The sequence below is a fragment of the Nycticebus coucang genome, chromosome 8, assembly GCF_027406575.1.
Source record: "Nycticebus coucang isolate mNycCou1 chromosome 8, mNycCou1.pri, whole genome shotgun sequence".
Taxonomy (NCBI): domain Eukaryota; kingdom Metazoa; phylum Chordata; class Mammalia; order Primates; family Lorisidae; genus Nycticebus; species Nycticebus coucang.
In genome coordinates, this window is record NC_069787.1 from 99,207,208 (window position 1) to 99,233,876 (window position 26,669).

General features: G+C 44.8%; 1 protein-coding gene across 13 annotated transcripts in view; it reads left to right on the forward strand.

The window, feature by feature from the left end:
- CACNA1D (calcium voltage-gated channel subunit alpha1 D) overlaps positions 1-26,669 on the forward strand; it is a 376,968-nt gene that overhangs the window by 278,917 nt on the left and 71,382 nt on the right. For 7 of the 13 annotated variants that reach the window (XM_053600739.1, XM_053600732.1, XM_053600728.1 and 4 more), the window contains 13 exons: positions 5,097-5,184; positions 5,463-5,522; positions 6,556-6,582; positions 10,065-10,225; positions 11,032-11,257; positions 11,388-11,595; positions 12,667-12,787; positions 17,554-17,668; positions 18,179-18,245; positions 19,231-19,297; positions 20,268-20,415; positions 22,464-22,593; positions 26,204-26,263. In XM_053600739.1, the coding sequence (XP_053456714.1) occupies positions 5,097-5,184; positions 5,463-5,522; positions 6,556-6,582; positions 10,065-10,225; positions 11,032-11,257; positions 11,388-11,595; positions 12,667-12,787; positions 17,554-17,668; positions 18,179-18,245; positions 19,231-19,297; positions 20,268-20,415; positions 22,464-22,593; positions 26,204-26,263 (1,478 nt within the window). The remainder of the gene's footprint in view (positions 1-5,096; positions 5,185-5,462; positions 5,523-6,555; positions 6,583-10,064; positions 10,226-11,031; positions 11,258-11,387; positions 11,596-12,666; positions 12,788-17,553; positions 17,669-18,178; positions 18,246-19,230; positions 19,298-20,267; positions 20,416-22,463; positions 22,594-26,203; positions 26,264-26,669) is intronic. The other 6 variants (XM_053600740.1, XM_053600741.1, XM_053600734.1 and 3 more) reach the window with 2 other exon arrangements.

Below are 26,669 nucleotides of genomic sequence, written 5' to 3' on the forward strand. Positions count from 1 at the left end.
CTCAGTCCTCCTGGGCAGGCTGCTGGGCTACTGCCCTGCTTCTGGGGTGGTGGCAGGCACTCACAGTGCTGCTGTCTCCTTCTGTCCTTCCAGAGCTGGGGGAATGCAAGGGAAAACCCCTAGTTGCTGGGAGTAAAACCAGACAGCTTGTGGGTATTTCAACTTTCCTGCCATTATAGCAGGTCAGGGGTGAATGGAACTCAGAGGGGGGTTGTCCTACAGCTCACTTTACAGACTGGGTTACTAAGCATAGGGAGTAAAAGTCACTTGCCCTTTATCAGCTGAGGGCAGGAACCCAGGGATTTCCTGACATCCTTTCTAGATTCTTCGGCCTCATTAACTTCCATCACTGGAGGAAGCTGGCCTGGGATTTTGATGTACTTGTTAACGGTGAAGGTAATTTTGAGGCCACCTGCTTAGAGCCACATGTAGACACAGGCACTGCATGTGTGCATGTCAACTTGCCTCTGAATTCACAAGCCAGGCAAGTTTGGTTTAGAAATATGTTGTCCTTCACAGTGAGAATAGATGGAGACATTTCTACACGTTGGTGAAAATGTTAGTAGTTGTGCTGGCCTGAGACACAGTATATCTCCCTGGTTTATTTTGTGTGGTATTGCCCATTATGGTATCCAGACTCAATACAATATCATAGAAACAATATGTCTTAGATCTACAGGGAGTGCTCGAGTTGGGTCCTGGCCCAGACATCCCGTGCCACAAAGGCCTTAGAAACTCTCACTACAGTGCAGGATGTGCTGGGCCTCTGTCTGGTAGCCTCCTGCTCACCCACAGCAGCACCCAGGGCCCTCCTTGGTGTACCATTCTCTAAGCCTAAGAGTTTACCCTGGTGCTTTCCCAGAGATCCCAGCACCTGGAAGAATTTGCAAAACATAGGCCCTGACCTTCCCCCCAGGGCCTGACTTTCCCAGGTTTTCAGCAGGCAAAGTGTACTGCTAGTTAGCATCCCATTATAGATGACAGGCTTGTCCTGATGCCTGGTTTCACCCAGATTCACTGAAAATAGTTTTTGAACATATATATATGTTTTTTTTTTTTTTAACTTAGCAAACCTAAGAAGTTCCCTGGAATGTATCAGGGAAAAGGTCTTATAACTTCTTCTCATACGGGTGGGCCTCCTGTGAGTCTCCTGTAGGTGATGGGGGGTGGGAGGGCAGTGTTGAGAAGTCTTCCGCACCCCTAGTGAGGCCTAGCCACTTGTCAGCAGTTAACACTGAATCCCTGCAGAAGGGGAATGGCAGCCACATGTGAGAGAATCCAGGTAGGAGAAGTGCATGTGTTCTAGTAACTGGCTTGTGAATTTATCTACTACAAATAGTCACCAGTGCAGCTTGATTTTTGTCAGTCACTGGGCTGATCTCCTGGAAGTGATCTGGTTATATTCCAGATTTCTAGGGGCTTAAAAAAAGGCATCAAAATAGCAAACCAACACTGATAGATAATAGACCTCTTTGGTTTTTGAAACTTTTGACTTGGGCAGTTTTAAGTATATACCAACACCAGAGTATACACCAGTATATTCAAGTGGGCCCTAAAGCCACAGGGCAGAGTGGCCTGGTGGCAGGAGCAGTGAGTAGAAGGTAGGAGAGTGTTCTCATCCTACCCTGCTGTCTCCTAAGGCAGGCGGGCCAGTTCGTTCATCCGTGAAACCCCAGAGTTGCCTGTGTACACTCAGAAGCCCCTTCCAGGTCTAACAGTCTGTGATTCTTTTGTCTTGATCTTTTAAAACATAGATGAGATCTTATTGGGGCTAAGTGAAGTGAAACTCATATCTATTTATTATCATTCAAAAAAATGAATGCCTAGTGCAAGTGAAGGGTGAAATGTTTTAATGTACAGATGAGGTCTTTGGTTCTTCCCACTGGGCCTCGTGTTGTCTACACTTTTGAAAAGGGTAGGTCAGGGCCAATGTTTTGCAATCTCTTCCAGGTGATGGGATCTCTGGAGAAAGCACCATCTGTCCTGTGGGAGGGAGGGAAGAACGGAGGGTGGGGGCCACAGCAAGGCTGCCAGAGCCTCCATAAGGGCTTGGTTCCTCCGCTCAGATTTAGAGACTGGATGGAAGTCTGTCTGCAGGACTAAATGATGTCACCAGTTTCCGTCATAGTCACTGTCCTCTCCTCTTCCCTCTGTCTCCACTCCTCTTCACACTGGAGATGTGATTCTAGAAAAAAATTTATTATGTGCCTGTGGCTCTGTTAATGTCAAATAATTAGGACAGAAGTTGCTGTCCCCACAACAGGCTGAGTTAGACAGTAACTCAGTTTACAGCAGAAAATATACAAATCAAGAATGACTTTGGCTACTTGGGCAAGCAGCCAAGCTAATTCAGCAGTCTAGAAGGCCACTCACGCTAGCACGTCTGGGGCAACAAGAGTGGCCAGGCCGAGGTGGTGCTGAATCGGCTGCTTTCCTTCCAGGGAGCTCTAGGGATGCTGTCCTGGGGAGATGGCCGTAATTAACATGGGCGGGCTCCCTGACCACTCAGCAGTGGGGACCCAGCATTCTGCCTACCTCATCGTATTTCCAGCCCTGCTAGCTGCCTCGTGAGGTCAGCAGTCCACATTTATAGATGAGGAAGTGGAGGTGTAGGGAAGTTGGGTCAAACTCTGATCCACCCACCTGTGTGCCTTCTCTCTGTCATCATCCCACCCCACCTGAAGAGCAGGGTCTGCCTGGAGAGCAGGAGGAGCCTCCTCAGCCCAGCATAGCCTGGCACGGTGCTGCACAACTGTCTTCACCTCTTGGTTGCAGCTTGGGGAGTTTGGTTTTACTTCTTATCTTTCTCCCCAGTTAGTCTAGGGAGCACCAAGTGCATTTTATACACTGGTGGGTAGCATGGAGCTAGAAATGCAAACCTATGTTCCCCCTTTCCCATAGGCAAGATGTAATTTATCTGTTTCAATCAGATTGTTTGAAAAATGAAGCTTTGAGAATGAAATGCAGCTACTGTACAGATATCAGCATGAGATACGGTACAGATTAAAAAGTCTGTTCAGAATTTTTGCTTTTTCAGAAATAATGAGTAATGTTTCACTATGATTAATATTAGAACCATGAGACAGCAAACTGTTAGAGATAGGAACAATTCTCAAGATTGTGGAGTTAGCGCCACCATGTCACAGGCAGGAAGCGCAGTGTGGAGTGGGTGGTACTCTGCCTGGGGGGAGTCAGAGCAGAGCCTGGGCCTGTCCCAGAAGGCAGGGCATGGGCACACTTGAAAGGGGTCTCCTGCTGTGATTTTCTCTGCCCTGTCTCTGATAAGAGGACAGGAACCCACAACAATAAACTCTGTTAAGTTTTACAGTCTCTGCTCAAGTCAGAGTGAGGCCAGCGCAGGCGTGTGTCTATCCGTGTGTGTTAACAGAGTTTTTAGTTACCATGATTGAATTGGGGCAGGGGGTTGCTTGTTTTGTCTGTGTTTTTTGCCCAGAGTAGTGAAAAAGTAAATCAAGGTTTTGTAATTAGTTTCTTTTGACTCAAAAAAGGAAGGAAGAAAAAAGTTACTGTATGAGAGTACCAGAGGTGAGATATGAGTCTATGATTTTGCTCACTTGACCTTCACGTTTGAAGCTTTTGCCTGAATGTCGTGGGTGTAGGAGGTTCCCGCTCAGGCAGGCTCAGATCTCTGGGTGCTCACAAAAGGAGAGGGACCAGAACCATCTTCGGTACCCTCAGAAAACTTGTCTCTCAGAATTCTGGGCTTGTTGAGGCATGCTCCATCCCTGTCCTCATTAACTGCATTAGGCCTCTTGTTTGAGCAGAGTCAGCACCTGGGAGGGATGGCTGTGGACAGAGCTGATCCATCCAGCCCCTTTCCCCTCTAGGCCTGGGCTTGGCTTCAGAACCTTCACCACAGCCCTCAAGGCACCATGCTTTTGCAGATGAGACTTACAGCATCCTTGGCAGGTAGGCAGAGCCCATAGGGGGAAGACTTTCCTGTTGATACCATGAGGTCTGTGAATGCAGTCGCTACCTTTCAAAACTGCATCAGGAAAAAGAAGTACACACGATGGGGGCATTCTCCCATATTTCCATCTTTAATGGCCTCTTCTCTTACCCCTAGAGCAGAATTGGTCACCCTTTACTCTGGAGCTTCTTGCCCAGACCCCAGGGTGATTCTCTTCACAGTCAGTGGAAAGCTGTGGGGTCGCCCCTCCCTCACCTCTCCCCAGGTAGGCACAGTGCCGTGTTCCCCTTTGGGCCCCGCACCTCCTTCACTGCCTGGCCTCCAGTTCTTGACATTTACGGATTGAATGAAGTCATTGAGAAAAGACACGCATGTGCCAGTTGGTGGCTCAGGGTGGTCTTGGACATGGGTGTGTTCTCATGTTTCTTCCACTTCTGCTCGGGACCCTGCTGTGGAGATGTGAAACCTGCCCAGAGACCACTGTGGCTCTGGGCCACAGTCCGCTTTGCCCTCTGCTCACTGGTTAGTAATAAACCTTCCCCTTCTACCCTCATAACTATACTTTCTTAGTGCTCTAGTGCCAGCTTATTTGGTGAGAACACTCTACATATAAGCTTCACAAGCTCAGAAGAACTTAGACATCAGATAAGTAAGGAAAATTGAGTAGTATTCTTCTAAAAAGATTTTATGCATAGTACCTTTAGGTACTACCTTCCCCATCCATAATAGCATTTCTTCCTTATTATGTTTAAAATAATTTATTTATGAAATACTGGGTCTACTCAAAGATATTCTGTGTATAAGTGTTGGGGCAAGCAAAGCTGTGCCTCTAACTGTGATGTTCTGGTGGCTTCTCACTATGATCCTGGAGATCAGACCCAGTGACAGAGTTTGGCACCTGGCTCCCTTTCTTGAATTGTCTGGGAGGACAGAATTTCCTCCTGGCAGAGGTCTCTGTGGGCTTTTTCCATGTCATGGAAGCAGAAGCTGCCCTGTGGTGGAGATGCCTGGCTCCTCAGCACTGCCTGTGGCTGACCAAGCCCCTGAGGGCTCTCACTGGCCTCCTTCCTGGGGATCTGCCTGGTAGCAGAGGTCCACATCTGGCCTGCTTCCAGGTGTGCTGCACCTCCGTTGCAGTAACTAAAGGCTTCTCCTCTCCTCACAGCTAGCATGCCCACCAGCGAGACCGAATCTGTGAACACGGAGAACGTAAGTGGCGAAGGCGAGACCCAGGGCTGCTGTGCAAGTCTCTGGTGAGTGTGGAGGCCACTTTGCTGCCTCCCCCACTACCCCATCACCATTGCCTTAGAGAAGCAAGCGGTGAAGCCCAATTTTCAGTGTGCCCTAGGGCCTATTGCCTTAGGCATGGGTGGTAGTGGTGGGGTCCCCCACCCTTGGCGTTCTTCCTCCTATGCCAGGCCCCTCCGGGCCCCCAGAATTTCATGTGCCTCCTCCTATGAAGTCATACGTGCCACAGTGGGGCCCATGAAGAGCATGCCAGTTAACCTGGCCACCCTGCTGTATTCATCAGGTGCTGGTGGAGAAGAAGAGGTGCAGCCAAGCCTGGGCCCTCTGGGTGTCAGCGGTGGGGGTAAAGACCTGATTCTCCTTCAAGTCTGAGTTTGGCATCCATGCTTTCAAAGAAGAGCTTGTATGGCAGAGTTGCTCACTAGAATGTGCTACATATTTTTTCCTTTGCTTTTGGGCCCTTTATAACCTCAGACCTAGTAACTGGGTAGCGAGGCCCTGCCTCTTCTGCTACTGGCACCGTTTCCTTGGAAACCTACACCCCTTCTCCTAACAAGGAAGACGCCATCACATTAACACTTGCTGGCTTTTTTCTAGATGATCTGGGCTGCAGCAGTGAGGGGACCAGCAGCACAGAGTGTGCCAAGTTACCGCCCGCTTTAGGGGAGCGCTGTGTGGTTTGGTCTAGTTTGCCTCCTGCTGGTATCCTTTAGGTCTTATTTCTGTAAAGTACAAATGCAGTTTTTAAGAGAACTTGAGCTTCCCCTTCACAGAATTTCATAAAAATAATGTGTTATGGGCAGAATACACAGTAGTTTATGAAATGACTTTGCCTCCATTCTCCTTGCTCTGCTTTCCCTGTGACCTCATAAAGCAGGCAGGGAATGAATTTATCTTTCCCATTTTACAGATGAGAACACTGGGGCTCAAAAAGGCATGCTGCTTCCCTACACTCACCCAGTCGGTGAACAGCAGTGCTGGGACTTCCAGTGCAGCGCTCCCTTGGCAGCAGTAGCGGCATGTGCTGCTTATTGGGATGAGTGCTGTGTCACAGGCAGGAGAGGCCCTGCTGCCTTCAGTTTGTGGGGCCAAAGAAGGACCTCTGGCCTCACTGCCTGGTACCAGGGCTACACAGGAAGTCTAGCTAACGAGTGTTCTCCTGCCTGGGCCCTTGAGGGTGCTCAGCCTGCCTGCCTGGCACTGGTAGCACCTCGATTTCTGCTCTAGCCTTACCCCAGCTGGCCTGCTGTGGTAATCGGGGGTGCTCAGTCCAGGCTTCTGTGCATGGCTTTTACCATAGCTCAGCTGAAATAATGGGGCTGTGTGTGCACAAGCCTTCTTAACAGGAATCTTAACCTTTCTTGTCTTTCTTTCAGTCAAGCCATTTCAAAATCCAAACTCAGGTCAGTATCTTCTTTTCTTTTTTTTTCTTTTGTCTGTTGATATTTTTGTATTCGAACTTCTGAATTTTATTAACAATTGCTGTGGATGTGAGTTTTGCTGTGCGTTATAATATTGATATAAAATTTTAGTCAATTAAGTATGGCGCACCTGCCTTATGGGAACAGTATGGCAGATACTGAAGATCTCCCCTCAAAACAAACCAATAAGATACAATAATGAACAGGTTTTTTGCCTCCCAGTCAGTCCTTCATATTCTGAGTCATTTCTCTAAGAGAGCTACTACTTGCTACTTTTCTGCTTAAAAAGTTTTCAGAGAGAGAGGGTTCAAGAACTATCCTCAGGTACTAATAATATTCTGTTTCTTCATCTGGATACAGGTTACACGTTCAGTTGATAAAAATCATTGAACCATATATGTGTGATTGTGTACTTTCCCATATAAATGTTATTTTTCAATTAAAAACATTTACCACTATATATAAATACCAATATGATATAGACATAGAACTAAACATAAACCCCCAAACAACAAAAATTTTAGAAGAAAACAGGAGAAAATCTCTGTGACCTTGGGTTAGGCAAAGGTTTCTTAAGATAAACACCCAGTGCACCATCTGTAACAGAGAAAATTGATAAATTCTCTTCATCAAAATAAAAACTTTTGTTCTTCAAAAGACAACAAAAAGGTAAGCCACAGAATTGGAAAAATTATTACCAAACCATACTTGATAAAGGACAGATGTCTAGTACATATAGAGAGAATAATCCATAAAGAATTGTATCTATCATAAGAAAACAACCCAATAAAAAATGGTTAAAAGATTGTAACAGCCATGTCACCAAAGGAGAAATGTAGATGGCAAATAAGTATGTGAAATGACCATCAGTCATTAGAAAAATGCAAATTAAAATCACAGTTAGATACATATACCACTATACACCTATTAGAGTGGGTCAGATTCAGATATCTGACGATACCAAGTTCTGATGAGGGCGCTAGTCAATGGGAGTTTTCATACTAGGCAGGTGGCCATTCCAAATGACACAGCATTTAAAATAAAAAACCAGTTTGGTAGTTTCTCATAAAGTTTAAACATATACTATGTATATACTATGTATATACTATATGGCCCCACAAACCTGCTTCTCAGGTATTTATGTAAGAGAAATGAAGATACGTACCTACACGAAAAAATTTTACATGAGTGTTCAAATCCACTTTATTCATAGTTATCTCAAACTGGAAATAATCCAAATGTTCACCAAATGGCAAATGGGCAGATAAAATCCATCCATATGATGGATGCTACTTAGCAACAAGGAGTGAACCACTGAAGCACATAGCGACAGTGATGATCAAAAGTGTCTTTGCTAAGTGGAAGAAGCTGGTCCCCAAAGGCTACAGAGTATACAATTCCGCTTATGCAAGTTTGGGATTAAACAAAATAGGGCTAGAAAGCAGATCAGTCATCTTCTGCGGCTGAGGGTGAGGATGGTGGATTGACTAGAAAGGGCCATGAAGGAACTCCTTTGAGTGATATAGAATATATCTATCACTCAAAAAAGCTAATTTTACCAAATGTAAATTGTTTCTCAATAAACCTGATTTTTAAGAAGTGAAGAGCCCTCTATGGCTACCTGTTGCCAAAGGGCATATAAATATTTTGTCAGCCGGGCACCAGATCACCCTCTGCCCGCCCTTGCCGTTCCCTGTGTTCCGCACATTGTAGCTCTTCTAGACCGCTCTCAGCTTTGAGGTGCCACATTCTCTGTCTGCACCCACCTCAGTTCCTTTGGTCACTCAGTCTCCTCTGGGTGGAGTGTCCTTTCTCTGCTCCCTGGATAATAATCCAGCCCCAATTTCTGCTTTTGGAGAAGCCTTCCCTGACTCTTCCAAAGAGGATCTGTGGCTCCCTTCTTTCTGTTTCCCTACAACCTGGGAGTAGTACTTTTCCACAGCCCAGTATGCTTCTCAGGGGCAGGTACTGGGGGACCAGGCCTTCTTCCTCTCCACCTGCCCAGTGCATGGCGTACAGTCAGAGCTTGGGAACACTGTTCTCATGAAATAGGCCTGGGCCCCAGGGCACTCAGAGCCCAGCAAGAGGCCAGGTGGGGGTGCTGCAGGGTTCCAGGGGATAGGACAATGAGGTTTCCTGGATTTGGAAAAACACTTGTGCGTTGTCACCACAGTGTGAGAGAGACCCACCAGGAATGGGCTGTTTTCAGGCTGCTCTGCTTGTGTGTGCTGAATTATGCATCCCAGGAGAAAACCTGACTGTGAGTGGAACAGTCTTTAGTGTCTTTGGTAGAGTTTTTCCACGTTGGTCATCATCTTTCTTTCCATTATAAATTGCACAGCAAGAGCAATAACAAAATGCACCTTGCTTGATCCGTGTCTTGGTGAAGAGTTGGCACAACTCTTCTTTTGCTGGCTTCCTAGGCTAAAGGGTTTTTTGTTGTTGTTGGGGGTTTTGGTAGTTGTTTTTATGTGTGTTTTTGTATGGCAACTCAGCTGAGTCAACCAGGGTTGCAGCTTGGACAGCCTGGAGTTCCTCTTGATTCAGACCCCTAGAGGAAGTAGCCTGCTGCCCTGAGTGAGGCGGCCCAGTCTCCAGAGGACTGGCCCTTCCCTGAGATCCACCCCCAAAGCAGCAGTTCACGGTGCACTTGACCAAGCTACCCACTGGAGGCAGGGAAGGTTTTCCACAGGGCAACAGGCTAAGAGAGAGGATATTTTCCCTAATTACAAACAGGGATGGAAGGTGGGTGGAGGACATGGTACTTGTCTGTTTGGCTCAGCTCATTTTATTTTTATGAAAACACGATTCAATATTGCTTTTCTCCTAAAGGTATATTTTGAGCATCGCTAGTTAGAAAGGGCACCTGATGACTCAGTATGAAGACTCATGTCCTACTCAGCTCTGACAACTCTGCCAGGCTCTGGAGGAACCTCGGAGATTTAAGAAATGATTGAAAGTTTCCTTAAAAAGAAAAGTGTGGTTTTGGAGCACTTTCCTGCCTGATAAATTCCATATGATGATTGAGATACTGTGAGAGATGTATATAATAAGCTAAGTGGCTCTCTGCACTGACAGCACGAACGTATCCACGTCCCATATGGTGGGTATATGAACCACATATGTGTGCGAGTGCAACTTTGCATCTGCACGTGAATCTATGAATATCCAGATTTTCCAGCTCGCATAAGGGAGCATATGACAGATTCTGGAGTTATCTAAAGCCATAAGGAAGGAAACTGATAGAATGATCAAGTCAAGATTATACTTTTAAAAGTTGTATTTTAAGACCAACGTTGTTTTTATTATGAGGCCTATTAATTTTTATGCTGCTCATCTTTCTAACTGTACTCCCACCCTACTCTAGACCTCCAGAGCAAAGCCAAATTATTTCTCAGTTATGTTCATTGGATGCTCAGATGCTGTACCTGTCATCTAGGGAGTAATGTTTGTTTGTTTTTCAGTCGACGCTGGCGTCGCTGGAACCGATTCAATCGCAGAAGATGTAGGGCAGCCGTGAAGTCTGTCACGTTTTACTGGCTGGTTATCGTCCTGGTGTTTCTCAACACCTTAACCATTTCCTCTGAGCACTACAATCAGCCAGATTGGTTGACACAGATTCAAGGTATAAACAGAGGCCATTCTCATTTCGTTCTGAGTTGGAGATTCCTGTGATCATCTAACTGCTGTTGAGTTTATCTCATCGATACATGATGAAGTATTAGAACATTTCTAGTGAGGACTAACTTGGAAGATGGTATATCCATCTGGACACACAGACACCCCAGAGAAGATGTGGCCTGTGCTGTGTGGGGAAGCACCTTAGAGCTGGTTAATTCAGAGCATGTAATCATTCCAACCCTAAGATAACCTAGGATCAAGGTATCTTGGAGTTGGAGGGGACGTCATAAGCCCTCCTCTAGCCTCCACTGGGGAAGCTTTATTTTCCCCTGTAGTACTTTGAGCAAGTGGTTTTGGTTCCCCTGCTTTGAGTACCCCAGCAGTGGGCTGTGGGGAGCTCATCAGGGACAGCCCATTCTGGGTTCAACATTTTGAGCTTTTGAAAAGTTCTTCCTCACTTACATCAAGTCAAGTCTCTTCTACCTTGCTAGCTTGCTTGGTAGTATTTTCTGCCATTAAAAATGGCTGCTTCTGATAGCATGGTGCCATTAGCAAGGTCAGACTTTGTGTTATTGAAAGAAAAAATATAATATGCTGGTCTCACTGCAGAATCATAGGCTTTTAGGGCTAAAAAACTTCAGAGATCATGTGATGAGCTGTCCTTCCCCATTTTGTAGCCAGCGAAACTGAGGCCCAGAGAATTAAGTAACTTCTTCAGAGTCACACACCTGGGTAGCAGCAGAAGCAGGACCAGAGCCTGGCAGCCAGACCATCAAGGTGAAGGCCACATTTCTGCCTTTGTCTTTCCAGATATTGCTAACAAAGTCCTCTTGGCTCTGTTCACCTGTGAGATGCTGGTAAAAATGTACAGCTTGGGCCTCCAAGCATATTTTGTCTCTCTTTTCAATCGGTTTGATTGCTTCGTGGTGTGTGGTGGAATTACTGAAACAATCTTAGTGGAACTGGAAATCATGTCTCCTCTGGGGATCTCTGTGTTTCGGTGTGTGCGCCTCTTAAGAATCTTCAAAGTGACCAGGTAAGGACACGTGCATCTCACTATGGGCGTCTTGTGAACATGAGGCGATGACTAGTCACCCTCTGGGTCAGGCAGTGCTCTGCTCTGTCCCACATGGCTGTCCTGAGCTCACAGAATCTTTGACTTACAGGCATTGGACTTCCCTGAGCAACTTAGTGGCGTCCTTGTTAAACTCCATGAAGTCCATCGCTTCACTGTTGCTTCTGCTTTTTCTCTTCATCATCATCTTTTCCTTGCTTGGGATGCAGCTGTTTGGTGGCAAGTTTAATTTTGATGAAACGCAAACCAAGCGGAGCACCTTTGATAATTTTCCTCAAGCTCTTCTCACGGTATTCCAGGTGAGTCCTACCTCCTTTCTCTCCCTGAAAAGCATGTTGCGAGCAGCAGCTAAAACTCTGTGGCCTGCTTGTTTGCTCACAGCTCAGTAAGACAAAATGATTCCTTAGGATTTTTGTTAACAATCTCTGCCCTCATAATGGCCCTGGTCAATTTTTTGCCATTAAGTTATTCATTTTGTATCATCCTCTATCTATGTGAAAATTTTTAAGACCACTAGCTGTGTTACAAAATAATAAACCAAAAAGCTTTTCGATTGTTTCTGTGAGGTTTCTGTTTGGTCGTGATCCATAACAGTTTAAAATTTTAAGATATCTAGTCTAGATAGAAAATAAAGGATCTCTCTCTCTCTCTCTGGAAGGTAGGGATTTTTTTTTTCTAATTGCTATCTGCTTCTATTTCATGATTAATTGAACTATCAAGTATCATCAGTAGAGAAGATTAAATTTAAAATTTCAGGTGGTGGGTAGTTTTAAATTGACATGAGACATTTGGAATGTCCTGCTTCTAAAATTTCACCGATGTAATGCTTCATTTCTACCATTGAGGAACAATGTGGAAAACTAACCAGCAGTCAGTAGCAACGAGAGGATTTTTCTTACCCAGAGGGTCTCTAGGGTATAGTGTTGAAATAAGAAGCTGGTTGCAGAAAAAATAATATATGTACGTAGCATAATACTCTTTATGCCTAATAACTCAGAGAAGATGTGCAGTGCTTGTTTTCTCTTGAGTGTACGGATATGTGTTTAAATCCATAGATGAAAGCTCCAGAGAGACACATGCTAACGTCATGCTCTCTGGGGGAGGGGACTAGAACTGAGCTGGGGTGTGATCGAAAGATAAATACGTCTTAAATTTAAAGTTCTATTTTGTGCTAGAGGAATTAGCTCATCTATTTGTGAATCATTTAAATATAACGTTTTGGAAGTTCTGTGGGATATCCAATGGATTTGTTCAGTGCAAACTGCACCGAGAAAGGCAGCTGCAGCTGGATTCAGACAGTCACAAAGGTGCCTGAGAGAGCAGCTATGAGCTGTCATCAGCTGCGGGCTGATCCCGTTCTGGCCCCTTAGATTCTGACAGGTGAAGACTGGAATGCTGTGATGTATGACGGCATCATGGCCTACGGGGGGCCGTCCTCTTCAGGAATGATCGTCTGCATCTACTTCATCATCCTCTTCATTTGTGGTAACTGTATCCTTCAAGCTGGCCAGGGACTTGGTGCTGTTGATTTTCTTTCTCTGAATTTCCCTGTGGTGATGGTGGTAGCAGTATGGCAGGGAGGCAGCTGCCTTTACCTTCTTAGCTCATCTGCTTTCCTTCAGGGTTGCTGGGGGATGGGGTCGTGTGAGTGGAATTCCACTGAGACGTTGGGGAATGCAAGCCAGGGATAGGTACATGAGATAGCACAGGTGCCGGTACCCCAGGTCACCCAGCTTGGTGTCATGTCACCTGCACAGGTCCCAAGGGGTGGCTTAGAACACAGCCAGGTGATTCTCTGTGTGGTCACCCTTAGGAGATTAGGGGTGTAACTATGTCTTGTTAAGACCCTTCATGGAGTTAAGACCCTCCAACATGGAGTCATCTTCAGTGGATTGAGCAATGTTCCCCTCAACATAATTTTGCTTTGCTGATCTGTCTTCAGAGATAAAAGGTTCACTGGCTAGCTGCTAAATTATGCTGCACAACTTTTCTCTGACTTGTGCTACTCTTTTGCTCTGCCAAGAGATACTCTGTAATTGTAGCCGCTAGTCTTCTGAAATTGGTCTTTGGATGTATATTTACCTTGTTCAGACCCTTCATGACCCTACAGCCCTGGAGTGTGTCTGTTTTATCTCCAGGTCCCCCAGGCCTGCCATTAGATCTGGTGTATAGATACCCTTAATGAAAGTTTGTCAATGAGCAATTAAAGACCTCTGATGGCACCTCTTGGTTGTCACTCTTCCATTTTATTTTATTTTTTTTAATTTCATATGAATATGAGGGTACAAACGATTAGGTTACATTTGTTTGTATTTGTTAGGTAGAGTTCAAGTTGTAGTCGAGCCCTTCACCCAGGGGGTGTGCTGTATACCCTTATATTGTGCCCATTAGGTGAGAGTTTACCAATGCCCCTCCCTTCTCTCCTCTCCCCTCTCCCCCACCCCCACTCCTTGAATTTAATTGTGTTTGTCTCTTATGTGGGGGTATAGTTGTTTATCTGCTGGTTTCATATTAGTACTGAGTACATTGCCATTCTTTACTAAGAAGAATGTTCTTCAACTCCATCCAAGTTAATATGAAAGATGTAAGATTACCTCTTTTATGGCTGAATAGTATTCCATGGTATACATATACCACAGTTCATTAATCCATTCATGAGTGATGTGCACTTGGGTTGATTCCATGTCTTGATGATTATGAGTTGAGCTGTGAAAACATTCTAGTGCAAATGTTCTTATAGTAAAATGATTTTTTTTCTTCTATTTTATTCTAGGTAGATACCAAATAATGGGATTACAGGATCAAGTGGAAGGTCTACTTTTAGCTCTTTTAGGATTCTCCATACTTCCTTCCATAGAGACTATATTAGTTTGCAATCCCACTAGCAGAATGTAAAAGTGTTCCCTTCTCTCCACAGCCACACCAACGTGTTTTGGACTTTGTGATGTGGGCTATTCTGACTGGGTTAGGTGATATCTCAGGGTGGTTTTGATTTGTATTTCTCTGATGATTAGGGACAATGAGCATTTTTTCATATGTTTGTTGGCCATTCGTCTGTCTTATTCAGAGAAGGTTCTATTCATGTTTCTTGCCCAGTGATAGATGGGATTGTTGGGTCTTTTTTTGTTGATTAGTTTGAGTTCTCTGTAGATTCTAGATACCAAACCCTTGTCAGATATGTAGTATACAAATATCTTCTCTCGTTCTGAAGGTTGTCTGTTTGCTTTAGTTGTGGTACCATTCACTTCTGTGCAGCAGCTTTTTAGCTTGATCATGTCCCATTCATTTATTTTTGGTGTTCCTGCAATTGCCAAGGTGGTCTTCTTCATGAAATCTTTTCCCAGGCCAATATCGTTAAGACTTTCTTCTAGAATTTTTGTTGTTTCATGTCTTAAGTTTAAATCTTTTATCAGTGAGAATCAAGTTTGATAAGTGGTGAGAAGAGCAGGTCCGGTTTTAGTCTTCTACATGTGGTTAACCAGTTCTCCCAGTACCATTTATTAAGTAGGGATTCTTTTCCCAAATGCATTCTTTTGTTTGGTTTATTGAAGATCACATGGCGATATGCATCTGGGTTCATCTCTAGGTTGTTTCTTCTATTCCATAGTTCTGTATCTCTAGATATAGCACTATAGGTATGTGCTAGTACCTTGCTGTTTTGATTGCTGTATAACCTGAAGTGAAGTAATGTGATACCTCCAGATTTCTTTTTATTTCTTAGTATTGTATTGGCTATTTGGAGTTTATGAAATGAAGTACTATTTTTTCAAGGTCTTCAAAGTATGATGTTGGTTCTTTGGTGGGGATTACATTTAATCTATTAATCACATTGGGTACTATGGACATTCTAACAACGTTGATTCTTCCCATCCAGGAGCATCATATGTTCTTCTATTTGTTAACATTTTCTGTTATTTCTTTTAGAAGGCCCAGATCCTTTTAGATGTTTCCTTCTTTATCTTAACTGGTGCAGTGATGAGTTTTCTTCAGTGTAGCAACCTCACTGCAAACTTGCCCAATTTTATGAAAGGAGGATGCTTTGTGCTCCAAGGTAGTCTATGAAAACACCCATCTCAACACGTCCTCCTAGTCTGCTAACTCAGCTATAAGGCCCCTCCTCCAGGGAGCCACCTCTGCCCTGTTTCCCATCTGGAGATGAGCTCTCCTGAACACCCATCAGATTTTAACCATGTCTTTTACGTGTGCAGATTCTGCTGTCTCCTGGGTACTCCTTCATCCCTTTAATTAGATGATAAACTCTGTGAGTCAGGAATATTCTTCATATTTGCATCTCAGGACGGTGTGCATAGTTGGCTCTTGGTAAATGCCTATGAAATGAATGGTTAAGATTTTCTTTCTCCGCTCTCCTCGTGATTGACCTTTATTCTAACTAAAGTCTGCAGAATATTATTCTCTGGCCACTTTTCTCTGTTTACATGTTGAGTTTTCTTTATGAAGCTACCTAAGATGCTTAGAGAATTGTTTATGTTTTGTCTCCCTCAACTAGAATAGACACTGTAGTCTGGAGTGTCTCCTCCCACGTCCCCAACACCCAGAGCAGTAGCAGCACGTGTTGGTAGGTCTTTTTGAGTGAATTGAGCAGCATGTGTTGGTAGGTCTTTTTGAGTGAATTCCGAAGCATACCATAGTTTAGGAAGGTCTGGATAATGCCTCTAAGTGCAGATGGTGGGTTTTTGCTCCTGGAAACCATCTGTCACAGCTTATAAGATCTTCCTATGGTTTGTTACTCTGGATTTGCTTTCTACTACCTAAAAGACTTAAGTGTCATTGCAAGTCCTGGGAGGTTATTATTTCTTAATTGAGATCATTGAGGGGAATACTCAGTATAGCTAGTCCAAGACATTAACACCTGCCTAAGCCACCATTACCCCGTTGGAAGAGTACTCATGTTACCAAGCTACCTCCAGCCCAGGACAAATTGCTTCTACCAGCTCATGATGCTTCAGTGTAAAATTAGGCTAGCCTATCAAAGGCATTTTGACAGTCTTCATGTAGTTCACTCCCGTTCCTATCTTCTACAAAGCCTTGAATTAGATTAGTCAAGTGTGACATCCCCTCACAGGGATCTCCTCATCAGGCCCTCATTAGGTTACATTTTTTTCTGTGTCCAACAACCCATCTAGGATTTCAGATTGCAAAGGGCATGGGGGACAGTGGTGTGTTGGTCCCGTCTTGGGGTCCCTGGGCTCATGAAGTTTTGCCTGCAGATGGCTTGGTGTCCAGCAGAGAGAATCATTCATCACATAATGAAAGCCTTCTCATTTATTGCCTTCTGATTCCTGTGGTTCTCAAAAATGTCCTGAATCACTAGTGAATAAAAACAGGTATCTTCTGATTTGAGAATGTTCTTCAAAATACTTTTTAAAAATGAAAACATTCAGGGCAGCACCTGTGGCTCAAGGAGTAGGGTGCTGGCGCCATATACCAGAGGTGGTGGGTTCAAACCTGGCCCCGGCCAAAAACTGCAAAAGAAAAAAAAAAAAACCATGTATAAAACATTATAGTAGGAGCCAAAAATACATGATAATTTGGATAATTTGTTCTATCGTTTGTCTTGGGGTGATTTGCAAAAAAGAAAACAAAAAGTCCTATTATTTGCAAAAATCAAGTCTAACCACACAGTAACCAAAGATCTAGCCCCAATGGAACTATTTAGAATAGTCCAGCACCATCTGGCAATAGGGCAGGCGTGTTACAGTCAGTATTTGTGGAGTGAAGTAACAATGAGTCATGCATGGACTCTGAAGGTCATTTCAAAGGAGAAAGTCTGATACAATTTTCTGGAACAGGATCATCATGTGAATAACATTTGGAGGCGTCTATTTTGAAAAGCACGCCCCTGAACATATACTCAATGGTGTATGTTGTAAAAGAACCAAAAACCCCGAACGTACTTTTGAATTATGCCATATTTATGTTATGCATTGTTTTATACAATGTATATCGTAAGTATAGATACATAGATGTATAGAATTACACAGGTAGGTTTTCATGGGCTTTAGCAAACCTTAATTTTACTCCTTTCCAGACTGTCTTCTTATAGTTTTCTAGTTTGTTTGCTTTTGTTTGTTTTTTTAAACAGGGCTCTGATCCTCTGGTTTTACCAAGTGACTGTAGCATTGAGGACAGTCACTTTCCACCAGCCTCCCAGAACAGAGAGGGATGTGGTGTTACCATTGTCGACCATATATGTTGCAATTACAAGTGTTGTTGTACCCTTAAATTTTTCAAATTAGATATTCTACTGAATGTCTTCTTGGCTATTGCTGTAGACAATTTGGCTGATGCTGAAAGTTTGAACACTGCTCAGAAAGAAGAAGCTGAAGAAAAGGAAAGGAAAAAGATTGCCAGGTAACCCCATTTTACCCTGAGGTGTTTTCTCAAGGGCTGCTTGGGAAGCCCTGCCATAGATAGGACCTGGAAGGTTCACCTGTGCTTCAGGGTTGCTGCATACCCCATGTCTCTGCTTTGCAGATTGTGGGTGACCATGTGGTACAGACCGAAAAGGATGAGATCTTGGGTAGAAGCCAGGCCCTTGGCACTTGTCCCTTAGAGCTGCAAATGGGAGTCACATGTCCCTGTGCTTAAAGAATTGCTGCAGTTAATTTTAGCGTCATAAAATAAATGATGCATTCAATGCTGATTAGGTCTTGGATGAGAATTTTAATAAGATGATCTGTGTAATGAATCCATTGCATTGAGATTAACAGAAGCTCTGAGTTTGGGTTGTGCTATGTTCGTGCTGGTAGTGTTGTTTCCAATTAAATTCTGTCCTTCAATGGGGCACTGTCGGTTTAGAATCCTGATTAGCATTTTTATACATAGTTATATGGTTATTTGGTTTCTTATGTTCTTTTCTAGAAAAGAGAGCCTAGAAAATAAAAAGAACAAACCAGAAGTCAACCAGATAGCCAACAGTGATAACAAGGTATTTCTTCTAAAATACTTGTTCCCTTTTTATTTCAAAGTCATTCTGTTGGTATCTCCAAAAATAGAGCACTTAATGCTGTGAAAGTATCTCATCTATAACATTTTGGTGTGAAAGCACACCGTATACTGGGGGGTGACAAAAAATGTATATATATTTAAGGAGATCTTGTACAAATTGCAGGTGAAATAAACGGTCATAGCATGTCTAGGTACACCTGACTAGTAACGGTACCTTCAGTTCAACTTTGAAGAATAATAACATAGGTGACGTCTCTTAAAATGTGTATACTTTTTTTTGGCACCCTCTGTGGATATAGAGAGTTCTGACTGAATTTAGGCAGTTATCTGGCTGTTAATCAGTATTTTACCAGAGAAACAATATGATAGATATTTGGTTGGTTTAACCACTTTTTTTGTATTTATTGGAATTATGTGGTTAGGCTTGACCCATGGTCAAGATTATATTAGCATCTTCTGAGTAGGTATTAAAATTGGGAATCTTTAATAGAAGCAATCCCAGGATGAGGGGGACTGGGTGGCCTGAGGACTACACTGTCAAACTTCATCCCCCTCATGACAGCTGTAGATGTTTTGCTCATGTGTCTGTTCACTGAGCTGATAAATACTTACTGAGTGGCTACCACGTGTCAGACACTACAGATTCAATAAGAAGACAGACAAGGCCTCTGCCTTCATGAGGCTCACAGTTGAGCAGGAAGACAGGAATCTGAAATGTCATCAGCCCGTGTGTGTGCCTGTGCTGGGACGGTGCTGGGTGACTGCGGTGTGGACTCCTCGTCTGTTCTTGGGCCTTCTGTCTGAAGCAGAATCACCATCTGGGGCCATCTGCCTGTCCCTACACACTCACACATAGGCACACTTTGGAGAGAAATCCAGGGTGACTGTTCACTTTGACTCTCTGAAGTGCATTTAAGTCAGAGTGTTGTGTCCTTTCCTCCCCAATGTCTCTGTCATTGACATAGGTTACAATTGATGACTATCGAGAAGAGGAAGAAGACAAGGACCCCTACCCACCTTGCGATGTGCCAGGTACGCTTGCAGCCTGTGTGTAGTGTGGTTGTGCTGCTTCTCCTTGACCAGCCACCAGCCCAGGGAGTGTGCATGGGGCTGCTGAGGCCGCTAAGGCCACCGATCCAGTCCCTAACCTCAGGGACCAGTTAGCTCCAGTCTTTCCTGTGGTCCCAGACAGCAGTACTATCCCAATTCCAGGTAGTGGAGAGGGAACATGTGCTGGGAAAGCTCCCCAGGAGTGCCCACATCAGCCCTCACCTGCACTTTTATATCTGACTGGTGCCTTTATTGGCTGAGGTGGGGGGACTGGGAGGCAGGAACCGGGAGCCTGGGCTGCCAGTGACTTAAAGCCCCACACACAGGTGTCCAGGCTAAGCCAAGCAGGGAGGTTACTTGGGAAATAGCCAGGATCTGGGAGGATGGCAGTGAGAATCCTACCACCACCACATTTTATCTATGGTCAGATCTCACCCTGGTGGGAACCTCATTCCCACAGCTGAGCATGCTCACAAAACAGGGATGCGTCTCAGCCCCTATGTGTACTCAGCCCTTACTCTGAAGGAGCAGAAGAGTGTTTAGTAGCGAACACCGGTAGATGTAACAGTTTTAGCCAATTTGGGGGAGCATGTTTTGAGACAGGGTCTCACCCTGTTGCCCACACTGGTGTATAAGGATTTCAGCATAGCTCACCCTAGCTCACATGATCCTTCCACCTCAGCCTCCTAAGTAGTTGAGACTACAGGAGTGTGCTGCTATTCCTGAATAAGTTTTCTAGTTTTTGCAGAGACAGGGCCTCACTATGTTGCCCAGGCTGATCTTGATTGAACTCCTGACCTCAAGCAATCCTCCTACCTTGGCCTCCCAATGTGCTGGGATTATAGGCATGAACCACTGACCCCATCCATAAGCCAGATTTTAATGTGAAATTGAGACAACTCAAACCCATACATAGTCTTTCATGCCTATAAAACAAGTGTTTCATTTAAAGTAGGTGAAGAGGAAGAGGAAGAGGAAGAAGATGAACCTGAGGTTCCTGCTGGTCCCCGTCCTCGCAGAATCTCAGAGTTGAACATGAAGGAGAAAATCACTCCTATCCCTGAAGGGAGTGCTTTCTTCATTCTCAGCAAGACCAACCCGTAAATAACCCCTTCTAAGTCTCAACAGGGCCTCTGTAGGCTGCTTGAGGGCATGAGGGGAAGTGAGTTTTAGTTTTGCAGGACCCACATATCTCTGGGTCCCCCAGGTCCCTGCCTACCCCTCCTCTCTATTGCTGCCTTTTGCCTTCCTTCACCACTTGCTAGCCTTCTCTTTCCTGTCGGTGTGTGTCCAGGTCCTGGGGGTGAGACCCAGTCCAGATTCTCCTCCCCCCTTAACCCTTGTGTGGGGACAGCAATGTGGAAATGCCTTGTCCTCACCATGCTATTCCAGTTAGAGCCTACTGCACTGTTCCATGCACTGGCCAGCCATCTGACTCTCTTTTAGTAAGGAGGTCATCTGTTAAGATACTCAGTATCTTAACAGATGAGAATTTTGTGACCAAGGTCTGCATAGCACCTTCATCCTGCAATCACAGTTGATCATTTTTCCCTATTGAGTTTTATGATGATAAAGTAAAACACCTATTATGCAGTGATATTTTATTGGTTGTAAATATCCACTTCAGCTCTATGATATGCTGCTTAAAATAGCATTTCTCATGTTAAAATGATAAGGTGCTCACCAGGAACATGGCAATGACTCACAAGTACTATAAGAGGAAGAAGTTTATTTACTAGCTGGTTTCTAGGTTTTAAATCATCTGGGATTGAATAAAATGCCAGGGGGAATAAATGGCTCCTGGAAAGGTTTCTAGAATTGCAAAGTAGTTTTTAGCTGTCAGAGAAGAACTCTGTATAATTCACAGCCCCTAGGGACACACGTGGGAAGCAGGGCATGCTGGAGTCCTTGGAGATGTGAAGGTTTGGTAATAGTTTTTATGGCTCATCGCTATTTGGATGTCCTTTTAAAAAAAATTTTTTAAAGGTTATTAATGTGGTATCATTGACTTCGGTAGCTCACTGTGTAAACATATAATGAGGGAATGGATTTATTTTCCTCCAAAGCTGTGAGCACCCCTACCTTCCCCGCCTTGGAAGGTCTTCCCCAGACTCAACTGCTAACAACCTGCAAACCCCCAGGGGCATATCTAGCATTAGCAGCCCCCCAAAAGGAGGACTTGAAGGGAGGGGTCACCTTCATATAAACTTGACTCCAGTTTTGAAAGTGAAAAAATAATCTTTTTAAAGGAAAACCTATCTGTATTCTATATAACCCTCCCCCCCAATATCTTTAGATTTCAAGGTCTTATTGAGGGCAAGGCTAGTTAGCTGCAAACTAGTGTACAGCATAGCAGAGAAAGCAGCGGGGTTCTCATGGCCTGGAGAGCCACAGTTAAAGCCCAGGGCCTGGGGTGCTGGGTGAACACGAGCTGTCCACACTTACGTTACGGCACCACAGGACTCAATGAGAACTCTGTCACATGGTGCAGTAATATCCTGTGTGTTAACAAATGATGATGTGACCTTCATGTTCTAAAGACTGCTTGTTGGGAGTCAACCACAAAATTTAAAAAATAATATTTAAGATAGAATCTCCAGACAACAGGAGATTTCACCAAGCCTCAGTTGCTGCAGGTCATATTTTAATATAGCTTTCCTGTGGTATAGAAAAAGTATTTGTCTCATTCTTTGTGAACCACTGAGGTGGTCTGGCCTCAGCTTCCATTTTAAGGAAGGGAAGGTGAGCATTTGAGCTTCCTGCTACAGTGGAGAAACTTCAGTTCACAGACCTGGGTGGGAAGTCTGCTCCAGGGCCTTACCAGCTGTGTCACCTTAGTGTTCACTCACATCAATAAGCCTCGGTTTCCCTAAGTTTAGGAGGGCAATAATTCCCACTTCTAAGGATCCGGGGATAGTCCCCATGGTGCCCCAGCACAGAGCTGGTCATACTGTAGCCCATAGGGGATGCTTTGGGGGTGGGGGCTGGGCAATGGCAAGGTCACTCTAGTACATATGGGTGGAGGCACAGTCAACACAGCAGACAGCTGTGCCCTGCCTGGTGTCTCAGAGCCGTGGCCTACACTCAGGGAGCCCTCACATCTGGGCCCTATCTGAGACCACGTCCATGCAGCAGCTTCTCCCTGCAGGATCCGCGTGGGCTGCCACAAGCTCATCAACCACCACATCTTCACCAACCTCATCCTCATCTTCATCATGCTGAGCAGTGCTGCCCTTGCTGCAGAGGACCCCATCCGCAGCCACTCCTTCCGGAACACTGTAAGCCCCTGGGAGAGGTGGGTAGGGTATACTCTGGGATGGTGCTGGCCTCTCTTGGCAGAACCGTCATGGACCTGGGACTTGGGAGGCAGCGAGGTGGCCTCTCATTCAGCTGGGGATACTGGATGTTTCTGACTTATGCCAGAGAGCTGCTGTATTAGCGGGATAAATCTTGACGGAGTTGTTGATTTTGAACTCCATTTAAAATACTCCATATTAACTTCAAGGGTATCTAGGGACCCTCCTCCTCTTCCCCTTCCTCAGTGACATTTACCCCAATCTTTTCCCCTCCCGTCTCAGATCCCCACGCACACCTGTTTTGTGATATATGCCTCCTGGAAGCCACAGCAGGGGGAGAGTAGAATTGAAACCAGGTGTGCTACATGCCCAGGGTTGCTCACTTAGGGTTGGGGGCAAGATTTATATCTTACATGGACTTAAGTACACAAAGCTGCCATGTCCATTACTGGGGAGAAATACCTGTTAGGGAGATGGTGGGATGTCGAGTCAAAGCATTCCGTGGAGAGGAAGGACTCTGGGTTTTGGTGCTGCAGAGGTGGTTATCCAGTTGGCCCTCCATGTCACCAGTTCTGCATCTGTGGATGCAGCCATCCATGGATGGAAAATATTCAGGACAAAATGCATCTGTACTGAATGTGTACAGACTCTTTCCTTGTCATTCCCTAAGCAGTTCAGTCTAACAGCTATTTATATAGCATTTGGTATCATACATAATCTAGAAATGCCATACGGTACACAGGAGGATGTGCATAGATTATATGCAAACACTACACCATTTTATATCAGGGAGGTGAGCATCTGTGGATTTTGGTGTCTGTGGGAGATCCTGAAATCAATTAGTCCAACGAGTGGACTAAGAAAACAAGTAGAGGGTTAAGTTTCTATTATTCATCAGTTTTGTAACTTAAGGATAGTACCCACCCACTGCATCTAAGTTGGAAAGAAACTTGTACCTAAATTAGTTCATGCCTTAGCAGCCTGATTTAGCAGTTCAGCTGATTCAGGGCTGAGGACAATCCAAAGGCAAGACAGCTTCAGAGACGCAGCAGTCCGTTGACTCTCAGGATGGGATGTTGTAACACAGCATCAGGCTCTTACCAGGGAACCCTCTGGCAGAGGGAGGCCCTAAAGTGTGCACAGCTGTCAAGTGTGGCTGCCTTGCCTGGTCGGTGCCTCTTGCTGTGCGTCAGATTGTTACAGATTTTAGGATTAAGATAGATCAGCAGATCAGTGCCTGCCACCCGATTCTGTCGTGACAACCAAGCCTGCATGCTGCTTCTCCCCATTTCCAGTGCCTGGCAAACCCAGTCTATCAGATTGATAAAACACACACTTTGTGGGTGGCGTCTGTGGCTCAAGGAGTAGGGCGCCGGTCCCATATGCCGGAGGTGGTGGGTTCAAACCCAGCCCCGGCCAAAAAAAAAAATGTTTAAAACATACACTTTGTTAGAAAGAGAAAGCTCACCCAGTACGTGTTGGTGATGACGTAAAGATAGAAACTGAGCCAGTCTCAGTCTGGCCTCACAGAACACCGTTTTAGTTAGAGATTTGCAAGGCCAACTCTGTCATGTTCAAATGGAATTAAAGATCTCTATGTCACTGAGTCTCGTCATAGATATAAGACACAAGAGGGAAAAGATGTTTAGAAGAAAATATTCCATGACAGACTAGTTTGAGAGCTAGTCTAGAATACAGATTGACAAGGGATTTACTTACACTGGGGCTTCATGTCCTTTTTATTATAATCACATCTCTGTGAGTTTATTTCCTTGCTTCTTTACCCAAAAATGTTATTGTTCTTTTTAAAACCCTATAGTATCAGCCAGGCATGGTGGCTCATTTTTGTAATCCTAGCACTCTGGGAGGCTAAGGCTGGAGGATCACTTGAACTCAGGAGTTAGAGTCTAGCCTGAGCAAAAGCAAGACCCTGTTTCTATTAAAAATAGAATAATTAGCCAAGTGTAGTGATTGGTGCCTGTAGTCCCAAGCTACTCAGGAGACCAAGGCAAGAGGGTTGCTGAACCCAGGAATTTGAGTTTATACTAAGCTATGATGATGCCCCTGCACTCTAGCCAGGTTTTCTTTCTTTTTTTAACTTTTTTTTTTTAACCTTAGCTGAATTTTCAGTGAAAAAGGAAATACAAGCTGAATGAGGTGAGAACAACTTAAATCTCAGTCCTATACCCCTGGGCATCAGTCTGATTTGACTTGTAGGCTGCAATGTCTTTTCGGACTAGTAGGTGCTTTCAACATTAATTTTCCCACTGTGACCTAGGGAGGGAATAAGGAGAAGGTTGCAGGAGGCTGGGAGTGTTCTAGGAGGTGTTTTCCACTGCCCAGCCAAGAAACACAAGCATTCATAAGTGTTTCTGTGGCATTGCTAAGTCCAAAGACAGAAACATTTTGGAAACTGAATACCCTCTAAAGAGCGAGCTTCGTTTGGGAGACTAGGCCTGACGCAGAGGTCCTTGCCTTACTGGGACAGAGCAGTGAAGCACCCCCAGGCATCTCCCACCCCTGAAATAGCATGGCCCTGTGGCCCTCCACTGGCATCTGGCAGGCCTGCTCTTTGCTAAGCAAGGCCTGTGAGTGGCTCTGTGGCCTGAGCAGCTGCCTCTCTGCTCTCCACAGCCACATCTGTTAAATGAGAGGTCTCCACAGACCCTTCTGACTGCTCTCTTTGGTTCCTTCTAACCTGTAGTGCACTGCTGTCAGGAGATGCAGCCATGGTCTGCTCATCTGCTGAGGTTAGCTGTGACTCTGGGCTGAGGGTGCTGTGATGGGCAGCCCCTGTCAGCCGCCCTATTCAAGGGTGGGCTTCTCCTGCTGATGCACTTGCCCTGCCATCATGGCCCGGAGGAGAGGCCTGGGCTCCCCAGGCTCAGTTGGTGGGATAATAGATAGCATTTTCAGGAATGCTGGTAGAGCAGCCTAGACTCAACACGCAAGGCCAGTCTGTCTTTGAGTGGACCCAGCAAGATAAAAAACCAGAGTTGGTAGAGAGGGCAGTGTTAGATGCAGAGCAACAGGTAGGAGGAAGACAGGAAGTGAAACTGTCCCTGGCAAAGATCTGTGGGGCAAAAGGCGTTTAATTCCTAACTAAATAGTCTGGAATGTGAGGGGACATGTGGAAACTTCTGGCTCTGTTTGAGGCTACTGCTGTCTATATTTCAGCTTCTCCACCAATTTGAAGTTCACCCAGGTGGCAGCATACTTCATTCAGCCAAAGACACAGTTAAAAATCCAAAACGTGTATAAGACTAATTTGTCCGGTGCCACAGGTTATTATAGATGTTGTGCTCTGATGAGAAAAGGTTGCTAATAAAGCACTTTTAGAAATAAGCTTTTGTCTGTCCAAGATAAGAGCCTGGGAACCAAGTCAGCATGAGTGAGAGGCAGGGAGTCCCAGACACATTTTTGGTCATAAAGAGGAGCCACAGTGGACCAAGGTGGGCATTCACAAGCAGCTCTGCACTTAACCTGGGGAATGGCAGGGTTGTCCTGGGAGGGCGGCTTCTGACTGCGGGACGTGTGGCTGTGGCAGGGTGTCTGGGTGCCTCTTCTCACTCCCCCGTGTTGTGCCTTGCAGATTCTGGGTTACTTTGACTATGCCTTCACAGCCATCTTTACTGTTGAGATCCTGTTGAAGGTAATGGCTTTTTCCTTGATCCTCACGTACTCTAAAGCAGCTGTCACAATAACAGTTGCACTTTTCTGTTTGCCTTCCAGATGCTAGGTTATGCAGACTATGTCTTCACTGGTACTTTTGCATTTGAGATCATTTTGAAGGTAACAGGTTACCCAGCAGTGTGTTCAAGCACTCGTCCTGCGTGTGAGACACAGGAAAGAAGCGTGAAGTGCTTTTGACTTTTCATTTATTTTTTTTGTTTTCTGTGATCAAGCTAAACTTGTTTTTTTTTAACCAAAGGATTTTTTTTTTCTGTGACCATTCCAACTTGCTCTTGCTGTTTGTTTTTAACCTTTGATTGCATGTAGGAGCTCCGTTGGCTTCATGATAGTTGTTGAGAATTATATTTTGCTCCTTTTAAAAAATA